The sequence below is a fragment of the Puntigrus tetrazona genome, chromosome 10 (genome assembly GCF_018831695.1).
Source record: "Puntigrus tetrazona isolate hp1 chromosome 10, ASM1883169v1, whole genome shotgun sequence".
In the NCBI taxonomy this organism is placed as follows: Eukaryota; Metazoa; Chordata; class Actinopteri; order Cypriniformes; family Cyprinidae; genus Puntigrus; species Puntigrus tetrazona.
In genome coordinates this window covers 10,492,920-10,506,678 of record NC_056708.1, presented here as the reverse complement: position 1 = coordinate 10,506,678, position 13,759 = coordinate 10,492,920, and the positions used below count along the sequence as shown (strand labels likewise).

The window sequence follows — 13,759 nt, the reverse complement described above, 5'->3', positions numbered from 1 at the left end:
TTTTGTGTGCTTGACACTGGCTCAAAAGGCTTTTTTGCATTTCATGCATGCTTTCCACCTATTTTGCAAGATGGAAATAAGCTGTTTCCTGTAAATAGATAAGACTGCCTGTTTATAGGTAAATTACTAGAAGAATAACAAAGTACAGTAAACTGTAAATCTATTTGAACTAGGGATGCTCCGATATTGAATACATTTATAGATTGGGTATTGGCCCGATCTGACTTGTAATTCCCGCTAGGTGATTTAAAAGTTTACGCTTTCGCACCGTGGCTGTGAAGTGTGTGGCATCATGCACTAGCAAAGTGCTCTGTACTCAGGTGTCATGTGTCACGAGACCGTTCTGGATGAGTGAACGTCCAACGAAACGTCATGAACAACAAGACATCATTTTTTAGTTTTTTTTTTATAATTTTTTATTTTTCTTTTCAGATAGAAAATACATACAGATTCAAAGACAATTCAACAGACATACAATTTCACTGACGTAAAAATAATAGTTTGAAATACAGATACAGAGTATGCCCCTGGACCTTAGAAATAAAAATATAATAATTTCTCAAATATTGCAAATGTGATGTATTTTCCACTTAACTATATACAACAGAACATGGGGAGCTCTAGTGTGTGGCTTATTCAGGTAAATTTTTTAGTTTTTTAAAAAACTTTTCATTTTAGAAAACGTGAAAGCTGTTCACTTCTGACAGGTGGAGGTGCAGGTTAAGATGCCTAAGAAAAACGTGCTGTCCCGATTCATTATCTGTGGTCAGATGAGATGTCGACAGATGTTACCGGGTTTGTAGCGCGCACGCTGCACTGTGGTGTATATCACTTCACCAAAGCCTTGTTTATACTTTCGACTGCACACGCACCTCCACAAATGGACGAGGCGTTTTTACTCACGCTATGGTTTGAAAAAGCGCAGAATCTACAAGCATGCATCACATGAAATTAAAGTACATTACGCCTACAAAGAAAACAAATAAATGGTACTTCGTTGTTAGCTCTGAAGGTTGCATGATATTCACTGTTTTCTGGAGCAGTTTCCATGTTCCATTTTGTAGTTCATGTTAGTATTGTATCCTATTTACCATAACTGTTGTTTAACATAATCCATGAATTGTGTCATTGGCTATGGAGGCTCAAACACGGTTAATAACAAAGGGCAAGGATGCATATACAATTAGCCTATTTACATTTGACACTGAACTGATTACAACATACCGTAACTCAAAATGAACGTGTTCATTTTCTGTGTACACTATTTTCATTGTGAGTGGGTGTATGTAATGTGTTTTTATAAGGGCAGACAATGTAACATTACTTTTTAAATGCAAAGCTGACTTTGAAATATAAAACAGATGTATGTAGCTCTAAAATCTATTTAAATAAGGCACATTTGAAACCATTAACAAACGGAAATAAAAAGGATATGATCCACACACAAAAATCCATACGCTTTATTTATACACAATTTTCATTCATTTGGAAAATGATGTAATGATAATTGGTCGTTTTATTGCTTGGCAATAGCATAACGTTAAGGAAATCTACATTTGAAATGGGTGTCTTGTCACAGTGTAACAAACCTAAGCATTATAATTGACAAATCTGTTTACACTGCTGGTCTGGTAAAAGCCATTCTCAGGGCTTATTGCTTTAACATTTCATTTTAATCAATAAAATATGCAATCTCTCAGGTTGTCTGTTTGTATTGTCTTATGTTGAGTAACCAATTGGAATGAATGATTGATGAAGTCAAAGTTTCCTGTTTTCTTTCTTGTTTTTTTGAGAATCAATGAAGAATATCTGTCAGTCTGTCTATTTTAGAGGAGGTAACTGATGATTTGTTCTCAGTCAGCTCAGCTAGCCTTCCTCATACTGAACCATCAGCATCTCAGCCCTCTGTGGTCATGTCTATATAGTTTGTATAGAGACAAGCTGTAATTTAAGGCTGTGTGTGTGATGAGAGATGAGCTGTAATTCACAGCACATTGTGTTTGTAGTCTGCAGTGATGTCTCATCCCCTAACACACAAACACACAGAGGTTAACACACCATGGGCAACATCCTGATTTACTCCCCAAGGCCAGCAAACAATAGCGCCACCCACTCTCACAGCCTGCCCAGTGATGCATGAGTGTGTGTGTGTGTGGTTGTCCTCACGTATGAGTAAGCATTGTTGTATAACCATATGATTATTGTTTTTCCAGTAGGCTTGCTATAAGTGGTTTTCCTGCCACACGGAACGAGAGTGTGTTTTAAAACACAGTTTTAACTAGAAACTCACACTAACGGTGCTGGGAGAAGAGGTGGAGATGCCGTGTAACCAGTGATGAATTGGAAGTCAGACACTCGTTAAACGCTATCCATCATCTCGGTCCGTCCTGCCTGTAGTCATAACACAGCCCCGACTGCACTCCTACACTCTCTCTCAATCTGTCCCTCTCTTTCAAAGAGGTCATTCAGAGGTTGTTCGCAAACCCCAGAGGTTGAAAGACTAAAGTAAATTCATCCATCTTGGTGACTAGAGGAGGGTGCAGAGAGAGAGGAAGAAAGAGAGGCCAGAGAGACAAGAGACATTGTGTAAACACTACTATATCCGACATGCTACGCTTAACGCAGGGAGTCTGGAAGCCATCAAGCTAAATGAAAGTCAAGCGCAAACATTTGAATGGGCCGCACTCCAGAGATAAAAGTAGCACCTACTGAGGGGCACAGGGCAACTTCTAGTAAAACTTTTGGACTTCTTTTTACATGTCATTGTTTCATCAGAGAAACTGAGAGAAGTCTGAAATCTGACTGAAAGAAGAGAGAAATCTGACCATCGAAAGGTTTGATGTCAGTGGGTTTTTTTTTTAAATCAACACAAAAATTAAGCAAGACAAGTGTTTTCAACATTAATAATAATAATAAATATTTATTGACCACAAAATATTCTGAAAATGATTCTGAAAATTCAGATTTGATATCAATTAATTAATGTTAAAATATAATATGATAAAATACTTCACTGTTGCTACATTATTTTATATCAAATAAATGCAGTCCTGATGATAAGACCCCAAACCTTTGAACATTGTTGTATCTGTGTTTATAAGCTGCTCGGAAACAAATTTCACAATGCATTAGCAATTTGACATGAACTTGTGTTTTCTTTGTCTGTGCTTAATCTGAAAAGTATGTGTATGTAAAATATCTGGTGGTCTTACCATGGTTGACTGGAATGAATGAGTGACAGAAACTGAAAGCCAAAGTGAAAAGGTTCCCTGTGGTTGAAACCCTGCCTTACAGCTGTGATGACATCACTCCCGTTCCCTCTGTTTGGATAAGATGAACATTTATTTTATTTCTTCTCCCCTCTCTTTCTTTCCCTCCAGCTCCCAGTTTTTCGTCTATTCCCAGGTCTGACAATTTGTTTTGTCCAATTATGCATATGGCAGTTCGAGGTCTCGGTGGTAACAGAGCGATTAGTGTGCGGAGATCTCAACCAAGTGTGTGTGTTTGTGTGTGCGCTTAAGTATTTTTTAACCCCAAACCTCAGAGAAGTAGTAATTAGGCCTCTGGATGGCCAGTGCTTAGTTGGAGAGAGACAGAGAGGTGTGTAATCATGGGATAAAAAGAACACAAATACATCAACACACTCTCCTGATCATGTTAAACTAAGTTCATGCCCCTGCCCTCATGACCAGAGGTCACTTAGGTTGAAGGTCAAGCTTTAGTGTTTATCACCATTATCTACTGTTCTGGTCCAAATTAGCCAGTCTGAATTATTGGAGGAAATCTGTATTAACTTCAATTATATTGTGTTCACCTCAGCACCACTGTGTCTTAAATTTTATACAAGTCTCTGCACATCTGCAGATGTGTGTTTGTGGGTCTTCTTGCCTGGCTGTGCTTGTGTAGATAACTGTAATCCCCTCTGTCTCTTTCTCAGTACTCCATTGAAATATTGATTAAAATTCCAGCCCATGCTTTCAGCCAGCGCAGGATTAGATCTTTGGCTTGAGATGTCAAACCGAGACTATCTTGGAATAAGCTTATAACATCAGGAAAACATCAGCATCTTCTAAGGTCCAGCTGCTTGAAAAGATGGTTTAATTACCTGTGGGTTCTCTGTTATCATCACAGTTTGTATCGTCTTTTAGATTCTGTTTTGCAGATTACAGATTTTCTTTTCATGAACATGAGGTCTGTATCTTTATTCAAGTCTCCGGACACCAGGTAGTGGCCTTATTTGTGCTGAAGTATCTGATTCGAAGGCAGATAGACACAGTTGTAAACCATTAAGTCTCAAAAAGGAGCAGTATGAATTCAAGGAGGTAAAGCAGTTTCCAACCAGTTTTTTTTACAGATGAGCATTAGCCTAAAGTAGGATCAAACTGGTCAGGAACTGTGACCTATAAAACAAGTGAGTGAGAGAGAAATGCCTTGGACGCCCATGGTGGTAGCTACGAATAGACACTTTGACAGACCACCTTCTGGGTGGGATAACTGCCTCTCTGCCACCCCTGTGGTCCCTCAGGGAGAAAGCTCCTCACTCAAATAGTAAACACTGAAATGCTTAGTTGGAAATAGAGGGATAAAAGAACAAGTGTAGAGGCACAGCTGGTGAACAGACCGAGTGCAGAAATGTGTGTTCATATGTAGAAAAAGCAGAGTATTAATTGCTCCCTAAAGATTTGATGCTTCCTAACTCACTCTCTCTCAAGCCCTCCCTCCATCTCACAGCATTTCTTTTTCCGACACTCATTCCTGTCCGGGGTAAAAATAAACACCTTTGGCCCTGTAGGCCAGGATTAGGAACACATCTCCTCACCTCTAGCTTTCTCTGTTTACATCACTTCTGCTGAATTCCCTATTGAAATGTTAGTCAGAGGACTTTTAGCACTCCATTCAGGTTGACAACTGTAACTATAATATTTTAATAAATATCCTGTTAGTAATAGTAAAGTCCACACCACAACTATACTTATGAATATGTGTAATATTTAGGCAATAATAATTTATATATTATTTCAAAAACAATTTGCTGAGATTGCCTTCCTCACAAAGAATACAATATTATTATTATTGGTTCTGTGTGGCACTATAGGCCTACAGAATAAAAATCACGCTGCCTGGAGGCCTTGATCAATTCAGGCCAGCTTGTGGCTCCAGAGAATTCTTCACTAAAGGGAAAATCCAGTGTGTGCTTTCATATAAATAAGCACTAATGAAGTGTGAAATGTTCCATTTTATCACCATTGGTTCCATTTATGGGAGATTCCAGACCCGGGCCTTGGTTTCATAAGCTCTATGAAAAAGCTGTCCCGTTCACAGGATTGTCACCATCTGTTCTAGATTACATTGCTCTGAGAAGACGCTGTTTGATTTCAGTTTTAAATGGCAGTCTTTATCCCATGCATCGAGTTTTATTCAAACAGTGACATCCTAAACCAGACATTTCAGTCTGGGCCTCAGTGCTTGGGCTTAAGGGACACTGGAAAAGCAAACAACTCACCCTGCTGAGGGCTGCTGTTTAGATTAGATACAACAAAAACACACACGAAAATGCATTCAATTCTGACCACTAGCAACTACCGACATGCACTCGAGAGACTCACACACATGGGAGACTCTGCTTCCCTCTACCTCAGACGTGATATATGATTCTTACGTCCCATAACAAGTATGTGTGTGTCAATGTGTCCGTCTGAGCCACGGCCTCCTATGAGAGAAGCTGCCCTGCACAGAGCCGGCTTTGTCCTGATAGTAACCCAACCCATGGACTCACAGGGTCTGAGGGGGTCCTGGACTGCCCAACAACTTTCCCAACCTCTGCCATACTGAAGTGTGTGTTGAGAGACTCCCGAGGCAGCTGGCTGATTTGGCTTCCCTTAGCACTTCAAATAAATGATTGAAGACGTAAAGAACACACATGTAGTCTTATATCACATACTTCAGCCGTGGCTTGCTTCGATCAACATGAGAGCAACCAACTGATTTTGATTATAAAGGATGAACTTGTTAAAGTATAGTAGGAAGGTATGGAGAAAGAGATCCTAACATGAGAATGAGGGGAAAGAAAGAGACTCTGCTTTGGATTCTTGCTCTCTTTGGCAACAGGTTGAGCCAAAGGATTGGTTTACGGCCATGCCCTAGGAAGGCTGAGTTTCCAGGTGGCTCAGGCCTAACACCCCTTAGGCACACACACACACAAACAGCATGTGTGTCTATAATCCCCAACTTACTGAAACATGAGCCTTGGGTAATGAGAGAGCTTTACACACACACAGGCTGCGTGAGCTGGTAAGTGCCAGTTCTGGTGGGCTGTTGGAGGGCTTATGTTTCCAGGGATCTCAGTGAAGGGCAGAACTCTGTCCCCTGTGTCACACATTCAGAGAGACAGAGAGGCATTGAGTGCAATTTCTGCCCTGTTTGAATGGATTAAAAACATTCAGCTGTGAAACCTGAGTGAGAGAGGAAAAAACCAAAGGACTGATTGAAGTTCCCTGAGGGACACACCACTAATGGTGATCTAAAGAGGCAGAATTCAGCTGGTGTCAAAGTGTTAACATTGTAGAGATCGCAACCCCTCTCTTATGAATATGCACACAAATGCACACTTTAAAAGTTAGCCATAGATATGCTGATATATTAGCAACCATATTGATAGAGGCCATTATTGGTATTTTTTTTTCATGATCATAACTATTTTTTACAATATATTACAATTGATTCATATATAATTTAGATTATTTTCTATATGTTCTGTATACTTTCTTTATACTCCTACATACAATTATTCAATTAAAAATAAAAATAAATGAATTTAAACATTGTCAAAACTGTATTTGTAGTTTATGGACACACACATTTGCATATTCTATAGAATGGCCCATATATATATAGATAGATAGATAGATAGATAGATAGATAGATAGATATGCCTTAACTGTATCAAGCACCATTAATTGTCATCTGTTGCATTGGCCTATTTTTGTGAGTGTATGCGCCCAGTGGGGTTGTTATTAGTCTCTGTAGGTGATGTCATTCTTACTGTTCTTCACTGTGTGTCAGGTCCTTCCCTCTCGACAGCAGTAGATGTTACCCCGCTGTCTTCAAAGCACACACTCACACACTCTGATCCCCACCTCCCTAAACACTATGGTACAACCCACTGGGTTAAACCACTTGCCGCTGGGGCCAAATGAAGCTGTGTGTGTCATTCAACCACTGCACAGGACACTAGTTATATGGCAGGGCAAAACAGCCATAACAAGCAGCAGGTGGACCTGCTAGATGGGTAGGTGGGTGTGTGTGTGTGTGTGTGTTTTTGTATGTGTATGAATATATATCTCAGCTGGCGTGTTCCTTGATGATACTGAGTTAGAACTACTTCATTAGTTCATGAATCACTGAAATAGCAACAAGGAGATAAGGTGATGGAAAGACTCTGACTCTGTTCAGTCACTGACAGTAAACAGGTGTCTTGTAATCCTTTTTGTAAAATAAGCAGGGTGTACATATCAGTTATGATGTGTTCGCCATCTGCTTGTCTGAAAGTGTGTGTGTGTGTGTGTGTGTGTGTGTGTGTACTTTAAACACTGCAACTGCAACAGGATCTTGCCGCAACTGTCTAACTTTTTACAGTGGGCATCTGTTCGACATAATGCTCTTATGTCCTCTATTAAAATCTTTGATGACTACAAGGTCACATGGAGACTCACAGTTCAGGTTTGGTTTCTCAGTGGATGCTGACTTGCATGGCAGCTTTAAAAGCAGCAGAAATGTTCAGTGCTGCCTGTATTTTCCCAAAACATTAGTAGTTACCTGCTTTTTCAGAAAGAGAAAAGAGGGTTTGTTAAACAGAGAATGCCTGTAAGAGGTTTAGACAGTTGAATATGGGTGGGTGTTTTTTTCATGTGACCTCTGATTTGTCAGAACAATTAAGGGTGGAACTAAAATATGCTATTAAAGTCAGTGTGATCTTATATTTGGTCTAGAAATTAAAATATAGCCTAAATATTGTGCTCACACAAAGAAGGTGTGCAGCTAAAATAGGAAGGTGTAGTGCTGATAGACAGGACTTTGACTCTCTCATCACCTCTTTTTCTTTTTTGTTTTCCATGAGTGTGTAAGTCTTCTTAGAGGCTGACTGTGCTGCTAGTGTTTTGTCTGTGTTCTGGCATGTTTACATCAGTATTCACCATCACTGCAGCTGCTCTTTGAACAGCTGAATCATCTGCATTTCACAGTCAGATGTAACAATTTACCTTCATTCAAAACAAATTACAGAGTTATAATTTTGTGAACACTCAAGTATACTCTTTGCTTGTTGTGCTAGGCTTGTCAGAGTAAATGACTGATTTAAACCAATGCGTGAATGATGGACAGAAGTCCAGTTCGCTCAGTAAATCCTTCTTATATGTACCTGCGTATTATTAACTGTTAAATGACACTGAAAATGAGTCTTTGTACAAAGCATAACTTTAAAGTGAATATAAATTGCCATGTGCAACTTATTTTACTTAATGTTATGTATATTTAAGTGTAACAAAACATTCAACAACAGGGCAGGAATTAATTTTATAAATCAGGATTTGATTAAAAAATTAAAAAATTTATAAAAATACCTGCAATTCCCAGATGACATCAGACCAAGTTGCAAATAAAGCTATTTAGCTGTTGGCTAACATAATTAATTTGCTTGTGTGGCCTCAATGATATCAGTAGTCTGTACTTCTGTCTCAGGTTTATTTTTATCCAAAGTCAAATTAAATATGGATTTTATACAGGTGACTGATGAAAAAAGAGTATGTCTTTTCCTTGAGTGACTCTATGCACTTGCAGCAAGTGTGTTAACACCCTTCTGGGTTGTGTGTGTGTGTGTAACACATTCCCAGTTGCTGTCAGAGCATTCTCTGGTTTCAATGTGTGCACATGATCTCAGTCCTCAGGGATATATAAAGATTTGTTCTCAGAGGGATCAACACTGTCTTCACCATGGATGAAATCTATCCTTCTGCCAGAGTCTAACCAGCCTGTATCTTGCACACACACACACACATGGACTCCTTAACATACTCGGAAATGTAGATCTGCCATGGGCCCCATGATCAGAGAGAAAGTTTGAGAACGCCATGTGTTACAAAGCCTTGACTTTTGGACATCACAGGCATGTTCAGACTAACTAGACTCAAAAATGATACATTGAGACGTGACATCTCACAAACATTCAGACGGGTGCTAAAAAGCAAGTGTTAGACAGAAAGCAAATGTAGTAATAACAGCAGGAGCTTGCCAGCTTGAAGCAGAGACAGTGAAAAGCAACGTGTGACTGAGCGAATGAGGTGTGTGTGAGAACGAGCTGACAGTAATGTGTTTGTGAGGGTGGGATGGGTAGTAGTAGTTGTGTGTGTGTGTGTGTGTGTGTTCTCAGGGCCCCGGGGAGCAGTGTGTCTGTCACAAGTGCTTAGAAAAACATCTCTGTGTTAATCACAGTAATTACGACAGATTGACCAGCTTTAAACAGCGGTAGCAGCAGTTACCACCTTAGCCATCTGTGGGAGACGAACCCTCACACATCCACTGAACTGAACAATCACACAGATTCACACACATCCATAAAAGCAACAAACGCAGCACAAGGTGCTGAGTGCAGAGTGAATTGTGACACTAAATGGGCGGCCAACATAAACACCCAGACATCTGCTGTCGTGTTTGCTCAGTCTCCTCAAAAATGTCCTATGTATGCTCAGAATGGCATGTCGGGTTTAGTTTGTTTGTCTCTTGTAAATCTGTATGCCAGTTGATTTCCTCTTTTAGATTATCGCTGACATGATGAAGTATTCATGGTCTCACATGATAACTATGTGGCTCTTCTATTTACAAACATGCTCTGATTGGTCCGTTACATGGGACTCTACCTGTCACTATACAACCATTCTCCAATTGTGTCTGTCTCTGATTTATTTTCAGAAAGAATAACTACAGTCCTGTTTCATGCTGTTAGGATGAAGTCCCTGAGTATTTGCAGCATTAGCTCACTCTGATATTGAATGCGTAATGAAGACTCCTGGGTCAGCAGCCTTGCCCGAGTGTGTTATTTCAGCCCAAAGGTTAAGAGGCGAATTGGCCTGTCTATCATTACAGTGATTGATTATGGCTGTGAGCTTGGCTCGATTAGGGACTAGAAGTGATCTCCTTCCCACTTAAATATCGCTTCTGCAGTATTTGGCTGATGTAGTTTCTAAATACTGTTAACCACAACCAGCATCTCACAACATCATAAAAATATGAGTGAGACACAAGGGCCAAAATCTAATCTGGGTATGTCAACACTTTTTTTCTCTTTATTTTTACTTTTCCTATATCCTTATCTCACCCATTCCTTACTTGTCTAAATAACAGCAGTATTCTGTATTTTTGTGTGTGTGTATCTAATTGGCATGGGGATAATATGGTAGCTTGCCTTTGTTTGTGTGTGGTGTTGCATGTGTACATGACAGATGTGGTCACTGTCAGCTGGATTTAGTCTGTCAGCACCTCAATCACAGTTGTGTTAGCATTCCCCCTCCGAACCCTCAGTTCATATTTAAAGCCATAGTATATCAGCTTTCCATCTGCTGAAAATATGTTAAAGCGTGTTTATGTGTGCGTAAGCTGGCAGTTTCTTTTTATTGCATCACCTGCAGCTGTGCTCTCAAATCAGTGTATTACTGTTGATTACATCAAGCAATGTTCTTTTAAATGGCCCTGTTAACAGGTTTGGTTTTTTTCCAAACACCTGTTCTGAACACCTAGCACAGGTGCACCGTTACTGTAGTATAAGCATGTCAGCTGTTGAGTTCAGCAGCTTCTTATTGCATAATGACATCCTCTTCTGTTCGGAATTTTTGTCTTACACTAATCTATTTGTGAAGCATGATGTTTACTCTGGTATTAGGAAAGATGATGAGAGATGAGAGGCTTCAAAGACAATAAGAATAGCCCACTGCTGCTGTCATCATCAGGTTTGAGCTGGTTAAAGTTGTTAATCTCTGAAACATGAAGATGTGAGGCTGCATGCTTGTTGCTACTGCATTGTTTCAGCCATGGCTTTGAAGCTGCCCTCTGTGGTCCTTACATCATCTTTCTGTAAAGCCCCCTGTCCTCTTTTCTGCTCCGAGTGAGCACAAATAGCCATGTCTAAGCTGTTACCAACAAGCTGAAGTCTCAGCTCAGCTGATTTGACAGTAAAACGGCCGTCAGGCAGAGAAGACGTGCAGGGCTGTCAGTTACAATGAAGGGAAGAGTTTAACACAGGCCTAGGGGCACTGAAGGAAAGCCCCATAACCCCAGACCTCATATCTGGCTTGACAGGAGTATGTGGGCTATTTGAGGGCAGAAGGGATGTAGAAGTGTCAGAATGCCTGAAGCCCAGTGTAACAGCATGACTGGCATTTGCCAGAAGGATAGGTTATCAGCACATACAACCCAGGGAGGCCCAGTAATATCAGGTATTCTGGTATAAGTATACTTACAAATGGCTGCACACAAGCTTATTTAGAGAGTTAGAATTTGTTCACTTCAGTGTTCATGCTGGTTTTTGTGCAGAACTGCATTGAGTACTCAATCTACATCAAGCAGTGAGAAGATAAAAACATTTTGTTTCTTTATTTGATATATAATATAAATGTCAGCAATGTATCATGTTCATCTCCTTTCTTAACAGAATATGGTTTAATGCATATCCTAATTTGTCCAGTAAATTTGTTCCTTCCGTTTTATTTATTACTCTGACTTTTAGCAAGATTTAGAATAATAAAATCTTTAAAATTCATAGAAGTGATAATATGCAGACTTGGTATGAAAATTAGATTTTATCTGGAAAAACATGGATAATATCTGCTCTATTCTGTTTTCCACTTTTGTTTATGAGAGCTCTGGACTCTTGTTTTTTAGCAGCTGAATATGTTCTTTCAGTGTGGACTCACCTCGGGATAATGAGCTGTGTTTTGCTGTCCGTTGAGACCTCACCCAAGCACACTGCTCCAGGAGCCTTGTAGACCTTAATCCTGTTCAAAAACACACACACGCACACACACACACACATATACATAAACATTGTGTGATCAGATGAGAACTTTGCAAAGTCCGCCTCCCGGTCTGTTCTGCCATCATAATAAACATCCTCCTCCACGGCTGCCATTTGGAATAAAAATCACCTCTCTTCACTCTTTTTTGGAGAGGCGAGAGAAAGCTGCATTTATTTGTTTCCAGGGATCAAGGAGACTTGACAAATTAACTCCCCAGGGAAGAGAAACACACTTCTCCTGCGCTCCCTGCCCGGCCCTGGAGTCTTCATTACGGGAAGAATAAGCAGTGTTTTCGCTCTCCGTCTTGTTTTTTTTTTAGGCATGTTACTACATTGAGAGAGTCGCTCCAGGGAGGAGCAGCAGAGCTCTCTGTGGTTCAGCCTTTTAGAAGAGCTTTGGATATTTTCCATCAAAAGTCTCAACAGGAAGGCCACAGTGCAAGAAAGTGAGATGGGCACCCACACTTTTGTGTGTCTAGTAAAGAGACCACGTCTGTCCTTGCATGTCATGTCAGTCGTTGACGGCCTACTGGAGCTATATAATCTGAAGGGAACTCATTTATAAAAGCCCTTATTCTGACACAAACAAGTGTGAAAGGCTTTTCTTTGAGTGCTGTTAGCCCTCTCGGCCTTAAATCCAGTTATTCAGGCAGGATAAAGGGTGACTTATTGCACCCTCTGGACGGCTTGTTTCTGAGCTGGGAGGCTGAACTGCCCTTGTTTGTTAAAGTGTGCTTAGAGTGCCAGAGCCAGGGGGTATTGTGAGCTTTCACAGGTCAAATGAGGTAGCCTACATTTCTTACTTCAATGGGTATATTTTTCTGTCTGCGGTATATGCATTGAAATGATCAGTCTTTGTGTGTGCATTTATTTTGTTCTTTTGTGTGCATGTATATGCATACATATGAGTGTTTGTGCATACGTGTGTCTTGCCTCCTCCATGTCTCATGGCAGATGTTTGAGACAAATACATTCCCCAGGGGTGCCTTGTACTCCCAGTTTATTGATCTTCATCTGGTAGAGTGCTGCAGGCCAGACTGACCTTTAATGACTGAATCACACACACTACCTCTCAGCTGCACACTGGGGCCTTATGCTCTGAGCTAGGCCCCATGGGCCTCTGCGTTGGGAGGCCCCTAGGCCCATGAGTGAAGGATCAGCAGTCCATGGGGGTTCTGTTATAGCAGGGTCCCAAAAACCCATGGGATATAGGCTCATTCAGAATGCCTTGCTGCGGGCGATGGGGAGGCCTGGCTTGGTGTGAAGAGATAGAAAAGACAGATGGGTGTGGTTCCCTCTGAGGCAGACAGATAAAGGAGTTATGCATGCACTGTGATCCCCCATGAGTCTTTGGTCCCAGAGAATACACTGAACCTTGGTTCACAGTTTCTTTTTCTTTTATTCTCAGTCATGGAGCATTTATTCATACAATAAAACACTAATATCAGCATTTGGGTGTGACGGTCAGGTTTTCCTTTTATGACCTACGATTTATGGCCTTTCCCTAATAAAAAACAATTAAGGCCATCACATGAACCTACATGTTGGCTTGTTAGGCTCTAATTCTTCATGATGATTGTATATTAGGTTTTAGAATCAGGTTATGAGATAAGTAAGATGCATGTTTGACCTGGAAAATATAATTATTTTGCTATTTTAGAAACACTTAAGCAGCAATAAAGACCTGTCTTTGACAGT

The 13,759-nt window shown here is 40.4% G+C and overlaps 1 protein-coding gene across 9 annotated transcripts in view; it reads left to right on the top strand.

Moving 5' to 3' along the window:
• Nucleotides 1-13,759, top strand: part of auts2a (activator of transcription and developmental regulator AUTS2 a) — a 281,245-nt gene that overhangs the window by 256,219 nt on the left and 11,267 nt on the right. The window contains exon 1 of one of the 9 annotated variants that reach the window (XM_043250833.1): nt 7,204-7,288. The exons of the other annotated variants lie outside the window; for them this stretch is intronic. Coding sequence (XP_043106768.1) covers nt 7,285-7,288 — 4 coding nt within the window. The 5' untranslated portion in view covers nt 7,204-7,284. Of the gene's footprint in view, nt 1-7,203; nt 7,289-13,759 lie in introns of those variants that run through there. 9 annotated transcript variants of the gene reach the window in all.